Source organism: Oncorhynchus kisutch, linkage group LG23 (genome assembly GCF_002021735.2).
Source record: "Oncorhynchus kisutch isolate 150728-3 linkage group LG23, Okis_V2, whole genome shotgun sequence".
In the NCBI taxonomy this organism is placed as follows: domain Eukaryota; kingdom Metazoa; phylum Chordata; class Actinopteri; order Salmoniformes; family Salmonidae; genus Oncorhynchus; species Oncorhynchus kisutch.
In genome coordinates, this window is record NC_034196.2 from 39,708,238 (window position 1) to 39,729,071 (window position 20,834).

The 20,834-nt window shown below is 42.4% G+C and overlaps 1 protein-coding gene across 3 annotated transcripts in view; it reads right to left on the bottom strand.

Annotated features, from left to right (window-relative positions):
- slc38a9 (solute carrier family 38 member 9) overlaps positions 1–20,834 on the bottom strand; it is a 33,785-nt gene continuing 12,951 nt past the window's right edge. For all 3 annotated transcript variants that reach the window (XM_031802974.1, XM_020457446.2, XM_020457445.2), the window contains exons 2-15: positions 19,891–20,017; positions 18,002–18,131; positions 16,407–16,525; positions 16,062–16,125; positions 15,336–15,429; positions 12,062–12,232; positions 11,707–11,766; positions 10,983–11,201; positions 10,205–10,312; positions 9,689–9,795; positions 7,927–8,040; positions 6,449–6,597; positions 3,147–3,236; positions 1–2,882 (exon numbers count right to left, since the gene is read on the bottom strand). In XM_031802974.1, the coding sequence (XP_031658834.1) occupies positions 2,717–2,882; positions 3,147–3,236; positions 6,449–6,597; positions 7,927–8,040; positions 9,689–9,795; positions 10,205–10,312; positions 10,983–11,201; positions 11,707–11,766; positions 12,062–12,232; positions 15,336–15,429; positions 16,062–16,125; positions 16,407–16,525; positions 18,002–18,131; positions 19,891–19,985 (1,686 nt within the window). In that variant the 5' untranslated portion in view covers positions 19,986–20,017 and the 3' untranslated portion in view covers positions 1–2,716. The remainder of the gene's footprint in view (positions 2,883–3,146; positions 3,237–6,448; positions 6,598–7,926; positions 8,041–9,688; positions 9,796–10,204; positions 10,313–10,982; positions 11,202–11,706; positions 11,767–12,061; positions 12,233–15,335; positions 15,430–16,061; positions 16,126–16,406; positions 16,526–18,001; positions 18,132–19,890; positions 20,018–20,834) is intronic.

Consider the following 20,834-nt stretch of genomic DNA (forward strand, 5'->3'; position numbering starts at 1 on the left):
TACTTATGTAAATAAGGTGTTTATTTGTAATACAGTTGCTAAAATTTCTAAACATATTTCCACTTCGCCATTCTAGGGTATTGTGTAAATTGAGAACCAGTTAGTAATCATTTTAGAATAAGGCTGGAATGTAACAATGTGTAAAAAGTCAAGGGGTTTGAATACTTTCCAAATGCACTATGTATAGAGAGCAATAGTAATGGCGTATTTTTGTAGGCACTAATGCCACCATGGCTCGTTGGTCAAAGCCTATGGGGAATTTAATTTCTCTAGTAAACACAGGCTGAGGAGGTCACATTTTTTTCTATGAGAATCTTCATCAGCTAATGTAAAGTTGTGCATTTTTAAGCATTTATGTAATTTAAAGCACTAAGGCGTCATAATTCATCAAGGTCATGTTAACTGACTTCCCATAGAACAATACATATAAGAGCTCTTAAACCGATGTTAACCTCAGACCTTATTTTTCTGTGTTTATTCGGATAGGAATGGCCAAACGAACCAGAAATAACTCACTTACGCTTTTAGGACTACAAGCTGGCGAGCTCTATAGAGCACATGTATACAGTTACCTTGTTTTAACTGCGGACACACAAAGTATTTCACAGTGAGGTGTTATTTTCATGTGCTTTACAGTGAATACTCTGTCCATGTGCTTATGTACATTTCTCCGCTAGTTATTTAGCTCTAACTTCTATGTTAATATGGAGACATAATTGCTAGCTTGTATGCTAAGACTGGCTTTGTTGTCATTCCTCATGCTGAAGGCTATTTGGCCTGTTTCTATAAGTCTGCTCCCTTGTGGACCTTTTTAGTTGCTGTTTTCCTTTGGAAATCAATGGTGCATTTAACCATCATTGGTTATAAATTATTCCAATAGTTTGTTACTTCCTTGTAATATTGTTTATTACTATATCCTGATCGTATTTGAATTACTCATCATTGCTCTCTTCAGTCTGTAATTTCAGACAACCACACACACACAACTTTCTGTGAATTGCCATTAAAAACACCCTAATGGCTATCATCTTACTTACCAAAGAATGAGGCCAGGTTTTGTATGACAAGCAACATTTTAGTGAACGTACACAATCCCTTTATCCATCCGATAACATTAAGGTGCAGTTTCCATTTGTTCAAGTATACGGTTGGTGCTCCAAAATGACTATGGCATCATTCTGTCAAATGGCAGATGAACATTGAGGTTTACACTAGGATTAGCTTTCCAAATCCTAGTGGGGAAATTACAAAACTGACCCAAGATCAGCATCTCGGGGCAACTTTACCTTACAATAACAAAGTAATACATTTAAGGAAAAATACCACTCAAACTATTTTCGTTCGCATTTGTTTCATTAGTTCACTGTTGACATGGTCCCAAAATGTTTTACGTCAGCAATCAAGTTCAAAAATACAGAAAGTGTCAAAGTAAGATGCGATAAGAAGACATACAAATCATTTTGAAAGGTGTATTTTAAAACTTGATTGCTTGACATGCAAAACATTATTGGACCGTATCAACAGTGGACTAATGAAACAAACATGAAAATAGTTTGAGTGGCATTTCCCTTTAAGAACCAGGGAACAAATGAACTCCACCCAAATATCCACATGGGGCCAAGAAAGTTCAAAAGGCCTAACAGTCACCACAAATTACTTCCCTGCTTTTACACGTCAAATAATTCTATCCAGATTTCCCCTCAAAAAGATAAGACTGAATACAGGACATGATTTGTGCATTTTCCCCAGAATAATATGAACTATATAGAATGTATAGTGTTCAAACAGAAGGGGGAGAATAGGAGGGAGGGAGGGGAACATGTTTAAGGGAATCATTCAGTAACATTTGTCAGTCAAATGCTTCACTCTCTGGGGAATTATGCTACAGAAAGTCAGACCACATGATTATCTATTGACAAATCTCCCACAGACTTCTTGCCATTGCACTGGTGTACTTTGACGCAAGCTACACACACATTATTTATAAATCAACTTATTAAATTGGGTTGCTTTCTATGTTCTACATATGAATTGCATTTAAACCAAAAAATTAAATATGTGTATTTTACACTGATGAGAAGAACAGTGCTTAAATTGTTCAAACTACAATGGAAACCCCAAAATAAATCAACCTGAAGGAGGAAATAACGAAAGATTAGTTATCAGAACAGTACATGTGAACAAGGCTGTGCAAGGCTAGCTCAGTCCTACTGAACTACCCCAATTTTTTTTTTTTTTAAATCAACATAAAATAACCTAAAACATTTCTGCACCATCATGTTGAAGGAGGATAGTTCTGAGGTGAAAGTCAATGCCCTTAATAAAAGCATGTTTGTGGAGGGAGCAAAACTAATGTAAATTTCCAAAGAAGCAATCTAAATGGACATGAAACTCCCACTGAAAGAAGAGAACGTGCAGTTAAAGTAGAAAGACAAAGACATTAGCTTGAATTCCCCAGAGACTGCTCCCTGTGCAAACCAGACCATGAGAGTTGGATGCCATCTCCTGCATCTCTCTGAACCGTACACAATGTATACAAAAGGCTTGTGCCGGGTCGTAATCATCAGGGCACTCATCGGAAAACTAAAATTAGCATTTCACAATGGACAAGTCCAAGTCGTCCCACCTCCCTGTTTCTGTCAATTTTCTTCCGTTTGGTGACTAATGAACCAGACCCAGCTTCATTGAGGGACAGACCAACCAAGTAGTGGCATAACTACATGAAGAACTGTCCTGCCACATTGGCCACGCCCAGGACAATGAGGAGGCTGTGGAAGATGGCCGAGGGCCAGCTGAGCTCCCCTCTACGCTTCTGGGAGATCATGTGGACTAGAGAAGGGAAGACAAAGACCAGGGCCAGGCCACACGTCGCCCCCGAGTACCTGGGAGGAGAAACAGAGAGAACAGATCTATATGGACTGAGCAAAAGAGGGTGAATTCAAAGAGGGGGTGTTACTTTACTGTGAGACTATGGGCTAAACGTGTGTGAAAATAAAATGTTATATAGTGTCAATCGTGCATTAATGTCAATGGGGAAATTTGAAGGATAATTTCAATGCATTTTTATTTTCCATTTGCAAGGAATACCTTGTTTTTGGTTCTCTTTATCTAAAAACATCTTCATAATTTCTCATCAGCCATCTTACCTTATAATGGAGCCAATGTTGGGGTAATACTTCGCCATGCAGACACCAGTGCCAACGATGAAAATGTTCAGAGTGAAAACGTGGAAGAAACTAGGGGATAAAGAGATGAAGAATTGTAACATTTTGTAGAAAGCTTGTTTTAACCATCAAAAGCTTCACACACACAAGACTGGCCCCCCCTTCCAATGAGGGGTACATTAGCTGGGGTAAAAACTGCAACTAAGAAACAACCTTTTCACACTAGAACTGCCGTAGGCCAATGCCCCATGCCGTTAGATGTTGTAATTAAAATAAATCTGCGATTTTGAAAGCAATGTCCTCCTTTCCCTGACTTTTCCTATATATCGTTTTATTTTACATTGTGTTATAAAAAAATTCTGACAGCTGAGCAAAGTATTTAGAGCCTATTTACATTTCTCCCCCCCCCCTCACACCTCTTCCTATCTTAAGGGGTCGGAATGTGCATCTTTAAACATTAATTTTCCATTCTAAATTCAAATCTGCTGCTGATGAGCTCATGAGGTGGGCCTCTCTGAACTGGAGCTGAATGTGTGTCTAAATGATGTGTGTACAGTCGATGGCAATTTGCATATACTCCAGAATGTTATGAAGAGTGATCAGATGAATTGCAATTAATTATAAACGTCCCTCTTTGCCATGCAAATGAACGGAATCCCCCAAAATACATTTCCACTGCATTTCAGCCCTGCCACAAAAGGACCAGCTTACATCATGTCAGTGTTTCTCTCGTTAACACAGGTATGAGTGTTGACGAGGACAAGGCTGGAGATCACTCTGTCATGCTGATTGAGTTCAAATAACCGACTGGAAGCTTCAAGAAGGAGGGTGGTGCTTGGAATCATTGTTCTTCCTCTGTCAAGCATGGTTACCTGCACGGAAACACGTGCCGTCATCATTGCTTTGCACAAAAAGGGCTTCATAGGCTTCATATTTCTGCCGGAAAGATTGCACCTAAATCAACCATTTATCGGATCATCAAGAACTTCAAGGAGAGCGGTTCAATTGTGAAGAAGGCTTCAGGCGCCCAAGAAAGTCCAGCAAGCACCAGGACCATCTCCTAAAGTTGATTCAGCTGCGGGATCGTGGCACCACCAGTACAGAGCTTGCTCAGGAATGGCAGCAGGCAGGTGTGAGTGCATCTACACGCACAGTGAGGCGAAGACTTGGAGGATGGCCTGGTGTCAAGAAGGGCAGCAAAGAAGCCACTTCTCTCCAGGAAAAACATCAGGGACAGACGGATATTCTGCAAAAGGTACAGGGATTGGACTGTTGAGGACTGGGGTAAAGTCATTTTCTCTGATGAATCCCCTTTCCGGTTGTTTGGGGCATCTGGAAAAAAGTGTGTCCGAAGAAGATGAGGCAGCTAAGGTGATGACATCAGTAAATTAAACACAGTTTTTCACACTCAGCAGTTTTCCGTTTGTATCAAGAATGTTCCACCACCCAAAGGACATCCAGCCAACTTGACCCAACTGTGGGAAGCATTGGAGTCAACATGGGCCAGCATCCCTGTCGAACGCTTTCAACACCTTGTAGAGTCCATGCCCCGATGAATTGAGGCTGTTCTGAGGGCAAGGGAGGGTGCAACTCAATATTAGGAGGGTGTTCTCAAAATCGAATGGTTTTCACCATTTGGAAGTTCAGTGAGCTTATTTTTTCTCCTCCTGCTTTGGCCATGCAGTCAGTCCGCTTCGCAAAATGATTGTGGTCTTCGTTATGACATTATAAAATTAAAATAAAACATGTTTTTAAACTTGACCCTGTATATCTAAAAATGACCATAATATACTGATTGTTTAAAGCAAAACTATCAAAACTATTACTGATGGTGAACCTGAAGAAACAAAATAAAAATCTACTGTAAACCAGTTCAGCAGGAATAGCCAGATGAGTGGTCTCCGGTAACTTAATTTTATTATGGTAAAACACAATTTTCAACAGCACATAGATGACAATAACCTATAGCAAATTACATAGGTTGTCACTCAACTAATAAAGCCTAATATCCCACAAACCATTTTAGCATTTGAAAGCTGAAGGTGCAGAAGTTCAAGATCAGAACAGGCCGTTGGTCAGCACGAAGCTGTGCACAGTGCAGCAGTTTGACTAGGCTACTGATATTACCCCAGTCTGGTCAGCATGAAGCTGTACACAGTGAAGCAGTTTGACTAGGCCACTGATATTACCTGGGGTTGTTCAGCACACAAAATGACTTGAAGATCAATGACTCAACACAGTTACCTGCTTAGTTCATCACTGAAGGAGAAGACGTCACAGAAGATAAAGGTATTTTCCTAAGGTAATATCAGCAAAAAACATTTGAGTGAATCGGCGATTCATAACGTTTGAATAGATTTTCTGACCGATGCAGTCATATATTAAAAATCAGGCATATTGATGAACCATTACATCCCTATTAAGGTGCCAAGACAAAACAGGCAGCTGGGTGCTGGTACCCAGACGCGAATGTCTCTCTCCTCACTGAATGAATGCTGTCAATAGATGAATGGCTGATAGAAACGGGTAATTGTGCACATGACTTTACAATTACATTTTAATGAACTTAATGATGAAGATGAGGCGGGTGAAGGTGATTGAATTTAGAACAGTGTAATAATGATGAAGGATATTGAACAAAGAAAGCAGCTACTGCTGCCAACAGCGTGTTGTCGTCCCCCTATGACATATCCATAGGTGAGGATGTTTGCTAGCAAGCCATCAATGTGAATAATATCTAGCAAGCAAAGTGAGAGTAGGGAAAGAAGAACCGCTGATGAGCATTCTGACCACAAACATGTCTGCCTGCTGAGGACAGTAAACAGACACACCTCTCCGTGCGCTGCTACTAATCTGCAGCTGTTTTGTTCTATAAACCTGCAGGGACATTGGTATTTTGTCAACATCTACATCAGCACAATAAAACCCTTCAGTTTTTTTCCTTTCACGAGCATCAACTGTCAGTTTACGGATACAATCACCAACTGTCAGTTTACGGATAAAATCACGAGTATAGCCAGGATGTCACACCTCTAATAACAAAACAGTATGTTCATCTGATTCGTAGGCTAAAGGACACTGCACCCGACAGCCGGATCTTTAACAGGTGCTTGGAGGCTGAGAAGCCCAGCAGTTCTGGTGTTAAAACAATACGTGTTCCTTGAGAATGGTGTACAGTTTTTTGAATCCTCTAGAGTTTCTTAAACTCCGGTTCCAGGTTTGAGTCATCTAGGGTTTCTCGTCCACTGTGGGACTAGGCTAGGGCCAGTGGGGGCAGTTGTTACCTGGGGTAGTGTTTGCCGAAGACCTGGCTCATCATCTGGACACGCACCAGGTAGCCCAGAAGGGGGTAGACAGTGGTCATCTGGAAAAGCAGACAGGTCCGTGCCACAAACACCAGCACGTCACTGCTGGGGAAGTTATCCAGGAAGTTCTGTAGTAAACAGACAAGACAATGTCAGAAGGGTGGCAACTGTCATTTCATAACTCCAAACTTAAAAGGAATAGGGTGAAGTTGCCCCTAGACGCTGATCTTGGGCCAGCTTTGCATTTTCCCCACTAGATGGTTATGGTTAGGATCGAGGGAGGGGAAGCTGATCCTAGATCTGTACCTACGGGAAACCACCCTGGAGCCAACTCAGATACTTGTAGTCATATAGTGTGTGTGTGGACACCTGCTCGTCAAACATCTCATTCCAAAATCAGGGGCACTAATATGGAGTTGGTCCCCCTTTTGATGCTATAACAGCTTCCACTCTTCTGGGAAGGCTTTCCACTAGATGCTGGAACATTGCTGCGGAGACTTGCTTCCATTCATTCACAAGAGCATTAGTGAGGTCAGGCACTGATGTTGGGCAATTAGGCCTGGTTCACAGTCGGCGTTCAAATTCATCCCAATGGTGTTTGATTGGGTTTAGATCATGGCTCTGTGCAGGCCAGTCAAGTTCTTACACACAGATCTCGACAAACCATTTCTCTATGGACCTCGCTTTGTGCATGGGGGCATTGTCATGCTGAAACAGTGAATGGCCCCAAATTGTTGCCACATAGTTAGAAGCACAGAATCATATAGAATGTCGTATGGTGTAGCGTTAAGATATCCCTTCACTGGAACTAAGGGACGTAGCCCTTAAAAAACAGCCCCATAAAAAACAGCCCCAGATCATTATACTTTACAGTTGGCACAGTGTATTCGGGCAGGTAGCATTCTCCTGGCATCCGCCAAACCCAGATTTGTCCATCAGACTGTCAGATGAGGAAGCATTATACATCACTCCAGAGAAAGCATTTCCACTGCTCCAGAGTCCAATGGAAGCGAGCTTTACACCAGTCCAGCTGACACTTGGCATTGAGACACTTACAGCACTTATATTTGACCGGGGCAACTCCAGCAGCAGAAATTGACAGTGCCCATGTTGAAAGTCTGTGCCACATTGAAAGTCACTGAGCTCTTCAGTACGAGCCATTCTACTGTCAATGTTTGTCTATGGAGATTGCATGGCTATGTGCTTGATTTGATATACCGGTCACCAACGGGTGTGGCTGAAATAGCCGAATCCACTAATTTGAAGGTGTGTCCACATACTTTTGTATATATAGCGTAGACATGAGAGTTAAGACATAACTGCTAGAGGTGAAGTAAAAGAGGGGAATAATATCCACTCTGCTCTCCTCCATGTCTCAGAACTTTTACTTGTGTTGTCCAGTTCCTGTCATTTATGATAAAACCCTCTCTCTTCAAAAGTGAAGTGAAAAGCCTTACTGGTTCAATGCAGTCTTTTGACAGAGGAGGGGAGGGGAACGCAGAAAAGATCAACACTCCCACGTATAGGTACGTCAGTCCAACCAGTAGGTAGGCCACAGACAAGTCCCGCACCTGAAATCACAACGCTGTTAATTTCATGATAGAACACAATAGACACCACAGATGGAACATATGTTTCTACACCTGAGTTGCTTGCCGTTTGGGGGTTTTAGGCTGGGTTTCTGTATAGCACTTTGTGACATCAGCGGATGTAAGAAGGGCTTTATAAATACATTTGAATTACATCTTTATTACTTCATTATATAAAGGGAAACTTTGTGTTGTTGCTGCTGACAGTGTTCAACCCCCTGCACACAACAGGCTGGGTGCAGCACATGGTCAGCCGTAGGAGGAAAGTAGGTTAGGGGTTAAGTGCCATGCTCAAGGACAACAAAACCATAATCAAATAGACTATTCTTCACAGCACTGTTGGTGACCAGGTTATGCTAATATTTAGTCATGCTCACCAGAGTTCAAAGCTTGGCAAAAGAGACAATTGTAGTCTATTTTATCAGGTAAAGTCTGCTTCCAACAGTAACGGTAGTGAGACTAGAGACTGAATATACTGGGGGTTGTGGGTAAGAAAAAAAAAAGAACAGGAAACAGAGACCACAGCCAGACTTAACAATAGAACAATGGGAAGTGCACCGGGCTCTGGTCAAAAGTGCAGTAGGGAATAGGGTCCCATTTGGGACGTACGATTAGTCTACTCCGTAACGCTGACAAGCCACTTCTTTTCTGTCTCAACAGTGGTTCTCAGAACAAAAATCCCTGACACGGTGTGACTAATGTTAAAAAAAACAGCCCGTTCAGCAAAAAAATACAAATTTAAAAAAAGGTAAGAATGTGTGTGGTCAAATGTTAATGGTTAGTCATACATAACACCAGCAGTCTCAAACTGATGTAATTGGAGAAAAGAAGTGGTTAACGGCCCAGTTAGACCAAACGCTACAGAGCAGTAAGGCATCGCAAAGCTCTCTGTGTGGGTGCATCTTCCAAACAGCATGCACAACGTCACATTGGCTGTTAGCCTATCTAGCAAGACCATCCGTCCTCCAATTGGTTACTGCGCGGTCACGTCACTGCTAATTTTGCTAAACTTTGGACTTTGATGAGTTGATTGGACTAGCTCAGTCATGTCTTGTTCACCCATTGGAAATAAATTGCATTTGTAGACTGTTTTCATTTACAGACATAGATGTAAAATAATAAGTTATTTTAAGAACTTTTCACAACACTAAAAGTCCCTTTACATACAAGAAAATCCCATTAAAAATAAGTATATAAAAAGAACACTAAACATAATGACAGACTATCCAGGAAAGTGAACTAGATGGAATATAAAATCTAAGACAACAGAGAATCTGGGTAAGCCTGTGTGAAGAGGTGCGTCTTTAGTGTGGACTAGAATATGTGTATGGAGCGTGAGGTTCTGACATGGAGAGCGAGGGAGGTCCAGAGCTGAACTGATGAAAGCCTGGTCTCCCATAGAGCGGAGCCTGGTGCGAGGGAGGGTGAGGAGGCCAGTGTCAGAGGAGCACAGTGAACAGGTGGTAGGTAGTGTTGGGGTTCAGGAGGCCAGTGTCAGAGGAGCACAGTGAACAGGTGGTAGTGTTGGGGTTTAGGAGGTAAGTAAAGTATGTGGGCACCAGTCCAACTAACTCACGTTGTTCTCCTGGTGTAATGGAGATATAACCGCTAGCGTGGCCAACTAACTCACGTTGTTCTCCTGGTGCTTGTTGCTCTTCATCAAGGTGATGATGCAGTTGTGGATGAAGAAGGCCAAGGTGAGAACACCAGTCAGCTGAGGGAACAGCAGCCTGAATTCTGGGGGGTGGACACACACGTTACTAAGTTAGTTGCATAAATTAACTTAGAGCAAATAAGGAGGGGTCTGTCATAGTTAAAAACTTGACATGTTATCCTATTGATTTGTAAAGGCCTGGCCGCAAACTAAGGTATCAATCTACCCAGACATTCAAATTGAATAGGAAAAGGCACCCCAACTGTCTGCAAACACTGATTAAGATAGCATTGTTGTTTAATGGGCAGACAATATCCAAGGTATTTTGGGGTCAAAGTTGTGGAAAAAAAAAAATCGCTGGGCCGCCTCATCATAAACAATAACATCATCGTGATTCATCATTATCGGCACCCATTTGTATACAATTACATCAATCACCTTTGCCACCATTTTTTCATAAACAATTCAATCCTAGTCATCATAATAATTTACCTGGAACGTAGAACTGAGTGGATTCTAACCAGTGGAACTCCAGGTGAAAGCCCAGACGAATAGCCTTCAGTGTGACCAGGATGATGAGGTAGACCACAGATATGGTGCCTGGGGGGGGGGAGGCAATAGAAGTCTGGGCTCAATGAGGCAATAGAAGTCATACAAGGCAGCCAGAAAACAGAGACACCAAACAATGACTCGCGTCAAGCCATTCACTTCACTTTAATAAAAAGCTGACTGCTTTTTCAGAGTCAAGCCATTGTTTGCATGCCTCATTGACAACCATGAGCAAAAATGACTACTACTTTCACTAGCCATAGCAAAAAAGGTTATATCATTGAACTGAGCTTTCATTAACGATAGCGAGACAACCAAAAAAACTTGGAAAATCCATAATAGCTCCACAAACATAAATAATGAATTTATAAAATGCATAGATTTTATACCTTTCTCCCAAAGTGTACAGTTGAACACTCCTTTGGTGGAAACTCACTCTAACTAATGCTTACACCTAACCAATGCTTTTAAACCATGAAAGGGAAAGTGCAAAAGAACTGGGACTTCGCTTCAGTTAGCATAGACCAGCTCTTAATTCTTGTCCCGGGGACATCTTTGTTTTTGCCGTGACACACCTGATTCCTCTACTCAAAAGGTTTGATGAGTTGATTATTTGAGTCAGGTGTGTAGTGCTAGGGTGAGGAAACTAAAATGTGCATCCCTTTGGGTCCCCGGGACCAGGATTGAGAAACACTAGCAACACTGTTCCTCCAGTCCTTACCCAGGAAGGTGAAGCGGGCGAAGAAGGAAGCAGAGCGGAAGTTGAGCAGCGGTAGCAGCAGGATGATGAGGTAGAATGGGATGGTGTTGGTCTTGCTCCACCAGCGGTCGAACACGGCGGTGTCTGACGTGTCGTTGCCGTAGTTGTTGGTGTTCAGGTAGAGGCCGCTGATGCCGCTGTTCCCTTTGTGGTCCCCCGTGTCGGGGAACGGGCAGATCACTGGGGGAGGCAGATGGGTGTTAGGGAACGGGCAGATCACTGGGGGAGGCAGATGGGTGTTAGGGAACGGGAAGATCACTGGGGGAGGCAGATGGGTGTTAGGGAACAGGCAGACCACTGGGGGAGGCAGTTAGGACAGGACGAGGGTGCGGTACTTTAGGACAGAGTTTAGTTTGCCAATGGTTGGCAAAAGCACAATCAAATCTGGGACCAGGCTAGAGGATGGTGACTATAGAACAAAACACTTTTGCACATCTGAACGTATCGTGATGGAACACCTAGACAGATGCGTAGGAGATTCAAAAACGAAAGTGAAAAGTTGTTTGTTTGGCAAGTATACACAGTGTGCGGCAGTCATTTACATGACTGTCTATGGGAGAGAGAGGAGCGAACCAGAGCAGGCTATGGGAGAGAGAGGAGCGAACCAGAGCAGGCTATGGGAGAGAGAGGAGCGAACCAGAGCAGGCTAGTGACACATAAATGACACATGAAGAACGAGTCTCACCTCTTTCTGACCCGTTGGTTCCAAACTCTGTATCTGACATGCTGACATTATGCGCATAGTCTGTAGAAGGTGGAAACAGATTAGTAGCAGTTCAAGATGAGCAAGATAATTTTTCAGAAATCCTTTGGTGTGTGAATACTGGTTAAACACTAAATGACGGTTCCCTTCTTCTGAAAACGTAAATAACATCAAGTTTGTATAGTTCTCTAAACTCTGTTGTAAATCACAGTATTTGTACTATAGCCTATATTTTGTATAATTGAGAATATGAATTACAGTACACAAATGTATTTAGTTTATAGTTATGACTTACTGTCAATTAATTTATAGAGTTTATAGTTATAGAGGATCTTACTGTAGATGAATTTGCCCGTGTTGAAGAGGAAGTTGGACATTAGGACCCAGTAGACCACCATAGCACCAATGAGTGACACCATGGAAAACACCAGACTGGACCACTGGCCAAACTTCCCAAAGTAATATTTACACACGTCAGGGAACTCCCAGTCTGACGTGTCGATGTACGCTGCAAAAACAGAGACAGACAAATAGGATGTGTGTTTCAAGTCAGTAACAGGGGTGGACAATGTAAGGGTCCCCGAGGGCCACTGTCTACTGGTTTCCCACACATTCTGGGGGGGTTCACCATCTTGACCTGGCTGGGTAACCAGGGGTGTTCAATGGCATGAAACAATCACAACAGGTAGAAAAAGTAATGTGTACAGCTGACATGGCTCACAGTTCTACATGAAACATTTATACCTGATCTGCACAATACATTTCTATCTGAAAGTTCAGTAAAGTCACCCCCTCCTGAACAGTCCCCTGGTACCATGTGATTTTAGCATTCAGTTCTATAGAGACAAAAGCAGCAGGGTCGCGTTCAGTACGGTGTGCAACGTCAAATTCCAAGGAAACGGTACTGAACGACCAGTTGAAAAACATTGTGATTATTGTAACCCAGAAGGAAGTGACCATATGGTGTGCTGCACGTGTTTTCCGATTTTCAAAATGGTCACACCCATATTGATCAGGCCACACCCACCGCACAGGACCCAAACGTACCTCAAAGGCTGTTGAAGAAAGGTGTGCACCATTTTGGGGAAACGTATCGTTCAGCAAAAACCGCCCCGTAATATACAATATAATTAATTATATATATATATATATATACACACACATAGTGCATTTGGAAATTATTTAGACCCCTTGATTTACTCCACATTTTGTTACAGCCTCATTCTAAAATGGAATAAAAAAATCCCCTCAATCCACACAAGATAGCCCATAATGACAAAGCAAAAACAGGTTTTTAGAAATGTTAACAAATTTATTACAAATTTAAAAAACTTAAATATCAAATTTACATAAGTATTGAGATCTTTTACTCAGTACTTTGTTGAAGCACCTTTAGCAGCGATTTCAGCCACGAGTCTCCTTGCGTAATACGCTACAAGCTTGGCACGCCTGTATTTGGGAAGTTTCTCCCATTCTTGTCTGCAGATCCTCTCAAACTCTGTCATGGTGGATGGGGAGCGTCGCTGCACAGCTATTTTAGGTCTCTCCAGAGATGTTCGATCGGGTTCAAGTCCAGGCTCTGGCTGGGCCACTCAAGGACTTGTCCCGAAACCACTCCTGCATTGTCTTGGTTGTGTGCTTAAGGTCATTGTACTGTTGGAAGGTGAACCTTTGACTGAGTGCCGAGTGCTCTGGAGCAGGTTTTCATCAAAGATCGCTCTGTACTTTGCACAGTCATCTTTCCCTCAATCCTGACTAGTCTCGCAGTCTCTGGCGCTGAAAAACATCCCCACAGCATGATGCTGCCACCACCATGGTTCACTGTAGGGATGGTGCCAGGTTTCCTCCAGATGTGACGGTTAGCAGTCAGGCCAAAGAGTTCAATCTTGGTTTCAGCAGACCGGAGAATCTTGTTTCTCATGGTCAGAGTCCTTTATGTGCCTTTTGGCAAACTCCAAGCAGGCTGTCATGTGCCTTTTACTGAGGAGTGGTTTCCATCTAGCCACTCTACCATGAAGGCCTGATTGGTGGAGGGCTGAACAGATAGTTGTCCTTCTGGAAGGTTCTCCCATCTCTACAGAGGAACTCTAGAGCTCTTTAGAGTGACCATTGGGTTCCTGGTCACCTCCCTGACCAAGGCCCTTCTCCCTCAATTGCTCAGTTTGGCTGGGCAGCCAGCTGTAGGAAGAGTCTTGGTAGTTCCAAACTTCTTCCATTTAAGACTGAAGGAGGCCACTGTGTTCTTGGGGACCTTCAATGCTGCAGACATTTTTGGGTACCTTTCCCCAGATCTGTGCCTTCGACACAATCCTGTCTCGGAGCTCTACGAACAATTCCTTTGACTTCATGGCTTGATTTTTGTTCTGACATCCACTGTCAATTGTGGGACCTTATATAGACAGGTGTGTGCTTTTCCAAATCATGTCCAATCAATTGAATTTACCACAAGTGGACTCCAATCAAGTTGTAGAAACATCAAGGACGCACTTCAGCTCAATTTCAAGTCTCATAGCAAAGGGTCTGAATACTTATGTAAATTAGGTATTCCCGTTTTATATTTTTTATAAAATTGGCACAAATTTCTAAAAACCTGTTTTTGTTTTGTCATTATGGGGTATTGTGTGTAGATGAGGGGAAAAAAATATTTTATCAGTTTTAGATTAAGGCTGTAACGTAACAAAATGTGGAGAAAAGGAAGGGGTCTGAATACTTTCCTCATGCACTGTTATAGAACATGTACTGTAGGCTTGTAAAACAGTAAAGTACTGTCCCACGTGTGACCAGAGGTTAAACTGCCTGGCTATGACATTACTCAGCGCACCATGCCCCGAGGTGCTAACAGTAGCATGCTGGTGTGACAGCAGCCTCATCTACACTAGGCAACTGCAGACAACTGCTACTCTACAATGTTCTACAGACAACAGCTACTCTACACAATGTGAGGGGACAACAAGGCTGTCAATCATCCCATGTCACATAACTAACCTCTCAACAGTCTGGCACTTACCTATACAAAGTTTTTTATATTTTTTACGTAAACTTGTGACAGATTTAATACGATCATAACTGTTGCTGAAATAAATACCTTCAGGCCTTCTGGCATCAGACTTGTCAATTGAAAGCAATACAATTTGAACTCTAAACCAGGGGTGTCAAACTCTTTTTGACCTGGGGCAGCATTCAGTCTTCACCGAAGTCCGGAAGTGACGCACTTAAAATGTATTATATTTCCTTGCCGTAAAATTTGCACAAATAAAAAAAGGCCTCTTATCCATCACTTCAATTTGATGCTCCCTGACTGTCTAGCTTTGTTTCGATTACATGACTGTTAGCTAGCTGAACAGAGTGAAGACTATACATGTAGATCCATTATCATTTCTATAGCGTCTATATGGTTTTAGTCATTTCAATGTCGATTAATAATTAGTGAAAAAAAAAAAAATATATATATATATATAATTATTTGTTTTACTAAAACCACCCGTTGGCCAGATTTTTGACAGCCCTGATCTAAACACTTTTAGACAGAGGTGCAAGAAAGACATGTGAGGGGCACCGTCCCACATATACAAGGGTAGGGGAAACACTTAAGTCACTGCTGATGGTCTTACGTATTGACTTGGGTGATTTGAGCACTCTGAGACAGCAGTAGAGGGTCAGCAGACCCATAGAGATCAGGAGGACGATGCCCAACGTGAACCCTGCCTGCAAGTAGAAGAGACAGGTCAGTGGGAGTTGGCTACGCATTACATTTTAGCCTGGTCCCAGATCTGTATAACCATGTTAACTATGACAAAATCAGTAGTAGTAGTTAGCGAGACAGCACAAACAGATCTGGGATAATGTGGGCTATTACTTACAGTGTTGTAGTAGAATTGCAATATGACTATTCAGTTAGGATAGAGAAATGAATCACAATTACCCATTTCATCCCCCCCATGGTATACTGAGTATAGATGAATTACCTGCTTTTATCCCCCATGGTATACTGAGTATAGATGCATTACCTGCTTTATTCCCCATGGTATACTGAGTATAGATGAATTACCTGCTTTATCCCCCATGGTATACTGAGTATAGATGAATTACCTGCTTTAACACCCATATGGTATACTGAGTATAGATGAATTACCTGCTTTATCCCCCATGGTATACTGAGTATAGACAAATTACCTGCTTTATCCCCCATGGTATACTGAGTATAGACGAATTACCTGCTTTATCCCCCATGGTATACTGAGTATAGATGCATTACCTGCTTTATTCCCCATGGTATACTGAGTATAGATGCATTACCTGCTTTATTCCCCATGGTATACTGAGTATAGATGCATTACCTGCTTTATTCCCCATGGTATACTGAGTATAGATGTCCCCATCATCGTGTTCCATATGGCAAAACTAAGAGGAGAAAATCCTCATGGTTATTTGGAGGATTCATACAATTAGACCAGCTACAGTACATGTAAACCTGTCAACTTGATGTAGCGAGGTAAGATAATAAACCTACATGTAAACCTGTCAACTTGATGTAACGAGGTAAGATAATAAACCTACATGTAAACCTGTCAACTTGATGTAGCGAGGTAAGATGAGTACAGTGTGCTATTTTTTTTACAGGCATTTAGCACCATGCAACTAATCTATGGAGCAAATATCAGTGGTGATGGTTGAGCGCTTACATCGTGATGATGCTGGGGTTTTTGGCCCCTCCGTCCCCTCCAGTCACTTTGAAGGCCATCCCCAGAGGACTGTACACATAGAGCTCCTCTTGACAGGGGATCACATGGTCTGGAGGGCTCTGACATGGGGGGGGGGGAGAATAGTTTTCTGTTTGGTGCCTAATGAACATGATCCAGGGCTGAATCAACAACCACCTCACTTAGTAGGGGCTAAGCTCTAACCAAATCAATAGGATTTCAGAGTCTAAATGTACACACACAGACGGTCCAGTGACCTGTGCTTTGCAGCCACAGCAGAGTGAAGCTACATACCAAGCATTATTGATTAAAGGGTCTATCTTAAAGGGTCTATCAGAGCACCAAACGTACACTAGTGTTCTAGAATATCGGACCGTTGGCTTTAATACTTTTCAAATTCTCAACACATTCAAATGAAGAGGGTGCGTATCGGCGATGGGTAGGTTGGGAATTGTGGAGAGGTGCGCATTCGGGCTGTGCGTCCCCCGCGGATGGTGGTCTCATAACCACATCACAATGGGATGCCGGACTACACTCTTTAGGTAATGGTGCTATTCTCTGTGAAACCTCACAGGTTATGGTAGTGGATGATCAACTGCTTGTCTGAAACCGGTCAATTTGAAGTGGAAGGGTATAAAGGCGTCAGCATGCTTCAGTTTGTCCGACGCCTAGATGAACCAATCGAGTGCGTTTTACATACATAAGACACTTTCACTTGAAATACTTGGAAAAAGCGGCAATAGTACTTTGTCCATTTTGAGATGCTGGAGCCAGTATACACTTCCTCAAAAATAGTCTGAATGAATCTAAGATAACAACAAACAAACAAAAAATCTATCATTCAATTTTGCTAAGGAAGAACTTAGTTGCGCAATTTTATGTTGTTTGGTACAGTATTTCTCAATGACAAAATATGAATGAATGATGCATGTCTCTGGAATGAAAGACTTATTGAAGAATCCCTACTGTTGACCAATCACAGACGAACACAGGGGCGTAGACTTCGGCTTGCCTCGAGGGGGGAAAAAATGTGTGTGCCGGAACAGCCCAAAAAAACTTTACCGAAGTCCAAAATGTCACAAAAAGTCATCATGACACATTCAAACTCTTCCGAACTGTTTCGTCTTGGAAGCACGCCTTAAGGTTATTGACATGGCCAACTGTTGTTAAGAGACAAAACAGGACTTTTATTCGCCAGAGTGGCAGAACTGTGTAATATGCCATACCAAAACCATTCTCAACAGATCACTGCAGGAAAAATAAAGCCATTGACAATTGCTCGTCTACTCTCCCAATGATTGTCCTCTCAATTGGCACGCAATTCTCCACAGTATACAAGTGGCATGAACACAGGTTCCTATGTGCAAGCTCCCAGCTTCATGTGTACGGGCTGATGGATACTATTTAAACCACTTCATATACAGCAAGTCTGATCAATAGGAATACTACTAATAATATGCATCTACTGGTCTTAAAACAGGTGTGTATGTGTGTGCATGTGGTGAGTGTGTGTGTGCACGCATGTGGTGTGTGTGTGTGTTGTTCCAGAAGTCTGTCAGTGTGTGGGTATAGCCTACCAGCAGTCTGTCAGAGGAGGCAGTGAGTCGGCTATAGTAGTGCACTCTGCTGCTGAGGACAGAGGCCTCTGCTGACACCCTCTCAGAGGGCTCATTCTCCACTATATTCCGATGCTCCACGTGGAAAGGCCTGAAGACAACACAGAGACATATTAGGCTAAATGACTTAAATAGTTCACTGTAAAATGATCCACCTTCTTTGGTTACATGGATCCAGTTTGAAAACTTTTTTAAATGCTGTATTTTCTTGGAGAAACCCACTGACCTAACATGTGAATATTGGTGAAAGCAAGGGAGTGAAACCATGCCTATCCACACACACTTACAGTACAGATCAGTGATTATCTCAAAGGGAACAAGGAAGGAAACATTTGAAACGGTATTAGATGGAACCAGGTCCACACAGTACAATACCATAATGGACCAGCCCTGATTAAATAAGCAAGAAGATTATTTTCTAAGATTTCCAGAACCAATTACACAACCTTTCCTAAAGCATTGGTCAGGATTTTGCCTCAAAAATGTCCTATTCCCCACACACACAGTATGACCGTCCTTACATAATGAGAGAAAAAGAGACCGGTACACATTAGACAGCAGTGATGAACACTTGTGTACTTTGTCATCCCACAAAACAGAATCTACTGACATCAGAAAAGCATTGTCCAAAGCAGTTAAGCTTGATAGTTAAATTGCTCATAAAAGACTTGACAAAATAAGAAACATTGACCTCTCCAGTCCTACATTTCTTTGTGCTGTTGCAGTGTCGAGGAGGAACCTACTGGTAAGCATTTCATTGGACGGAATATCCCATACACATGGTGTAGTTGGTGCTGCAGCGTGAAAAACATTGTCTCCGGGTTCTGGGATAAGTCTACAGCAAAGCAATGCTGCATCTTTCTAATAAATCAAGCTATCACCTTGTTAGAATTTGTGAAATACCAAAGTGGATTAATCCACTGGGTGCCTGGGTTGTGATGCGGCCTGAAACAATCCCTGGGTGAAATGAGGGCACAGAGGGCACGCTGTTGACTTCAAACACTGACAGATCATTACTCTTCTGCAGAAGCAGAGTACGGGTTGACCGCCTTCCCCTTTATTGTGTCAAACCAAACTGTGCTGGTTCTGATACTAATGGTGGATGGTAACCAGACCAGCTCAGCACAGCTTGGTTTGGCTTGGCTCGGTTCTGCTCAGGTAGTCTAGTGGTTAGAGCGTCGGACTAGTAACCGAAAGGTTGCAAGTTCAAATCCCCGAGCTGACCAGGTACAAATCTGTCGTTCTGCCCCTGAACAAGGCAGTTAACCCACTGTTCCTAGGCCATCATTGAAAATAAGAATTTGTTCTTAACTGACTTGCCTAGTTAAATAAAAAAGGTTTAAAAAAAAGTTTAAATAAATTGTGACAAGACTGTTACACCAGGAACTAACCAAGTTAAATAAAAGTTAAGGGCTTCTCCTGGCTAGTAAACAACTCACTGGCATGCTGGGGGTCGCTGGGCTAATGTGCACAGTAGATTCACATGCAGTCATAACTCCCAGAGTGGATCTACATGGCTTTAGAAAAACATTTTTGGCACTGTGCCATGTGAAAGCAATGCTAGTTCCGATTGTGTGGCACATGAGCGGTCAGTGATTAACTTGAATTAATCTGTCAGGTTAGAGATCTCACTTGAATTTACAGATGGAAGCTTGAAAATATTGAGTCAAACCATTTGTGAGGTAAGTTTCGGATAACAAATGCTCAATAACAGACAATAAAATACTAGTATTATTATAATCTTATCATACAATGTTCATACAAAAAGCTGTGTAAGCTTATTCCATCAGATTTTCCACTGTGAGGTACTCCAGCGCACCCAGTACAAATGAGATGATGAAATAGCCTACCTCCTTGCCCCTCGGTCCAGTGAATCTGTGGAGCCTTTGTCTGTGTAGATTCCTCTACACACTGGGTCCAGTAGTGGTTTACTGTCCCCTTCCATGATGCTTTAAATCAGTGCCTTACAGTCTTCACCTGAGTGGAGAAGAACAAAAAAAATATCAACATTTTAGATTAAACAAAAAATGTTAATACTTCCATCCACCAACTTATCCCAACTGTAAAAACTAGATACATCCTTAAAAGCTTGGTGGTTACACAGCTTTTACTCATTGCTTCACAAAACACTTTCATTGATAAAGAATTACTCCTAATATGCCCTCCTCAGGAATATCCATTACTGAACTGCCTGCTACTGCCTGCTACTGCCTGCTACTGCCTGCTACTGCCTGCTACTGCCTGCTACTGCCTGCTACTGCCTGCTACTGCCTGCTACTGCCTGCTACTGCCTGCTACTGCCTGCTACTGCCTGCTACTGCCTGCTACTGCCTGCTACTGCCTGCTACTGCCTGCTACTGCCTGCTACTGCCTGCTACTGCCTGCTACTGCCTGCTACTGCCTGCTACTGCCTGACTCATTAGGGGTCAGAGGTGAGAACTCACATGCCACCTAACCTCGAGCGAGGACAATCCAACAACAATGCATGCCGCTCTCCATTTTGATCAGGAGCTTGTGGCGAACAATTTAATACAGCGAAACCTCTGCCACCCCAAAGTGGACACATTTTTGCACTGGCCCATGGACTACTCCAACTAGTGATGATTATTAGATTGGCCTATCATTGATTACCTCCATTGTTAACTAAAATAGTGGACAAAGCCTTATGATGTCATGTAAGAAGAGTACTTTAGAGTCCAATGGTACTGTAGAAAATCTGTATTGGCTACATTAAAATCACACTGATTGGTCATTGTATTGGGTTGGGACAAATGTAATCCACTTACAACAAGTA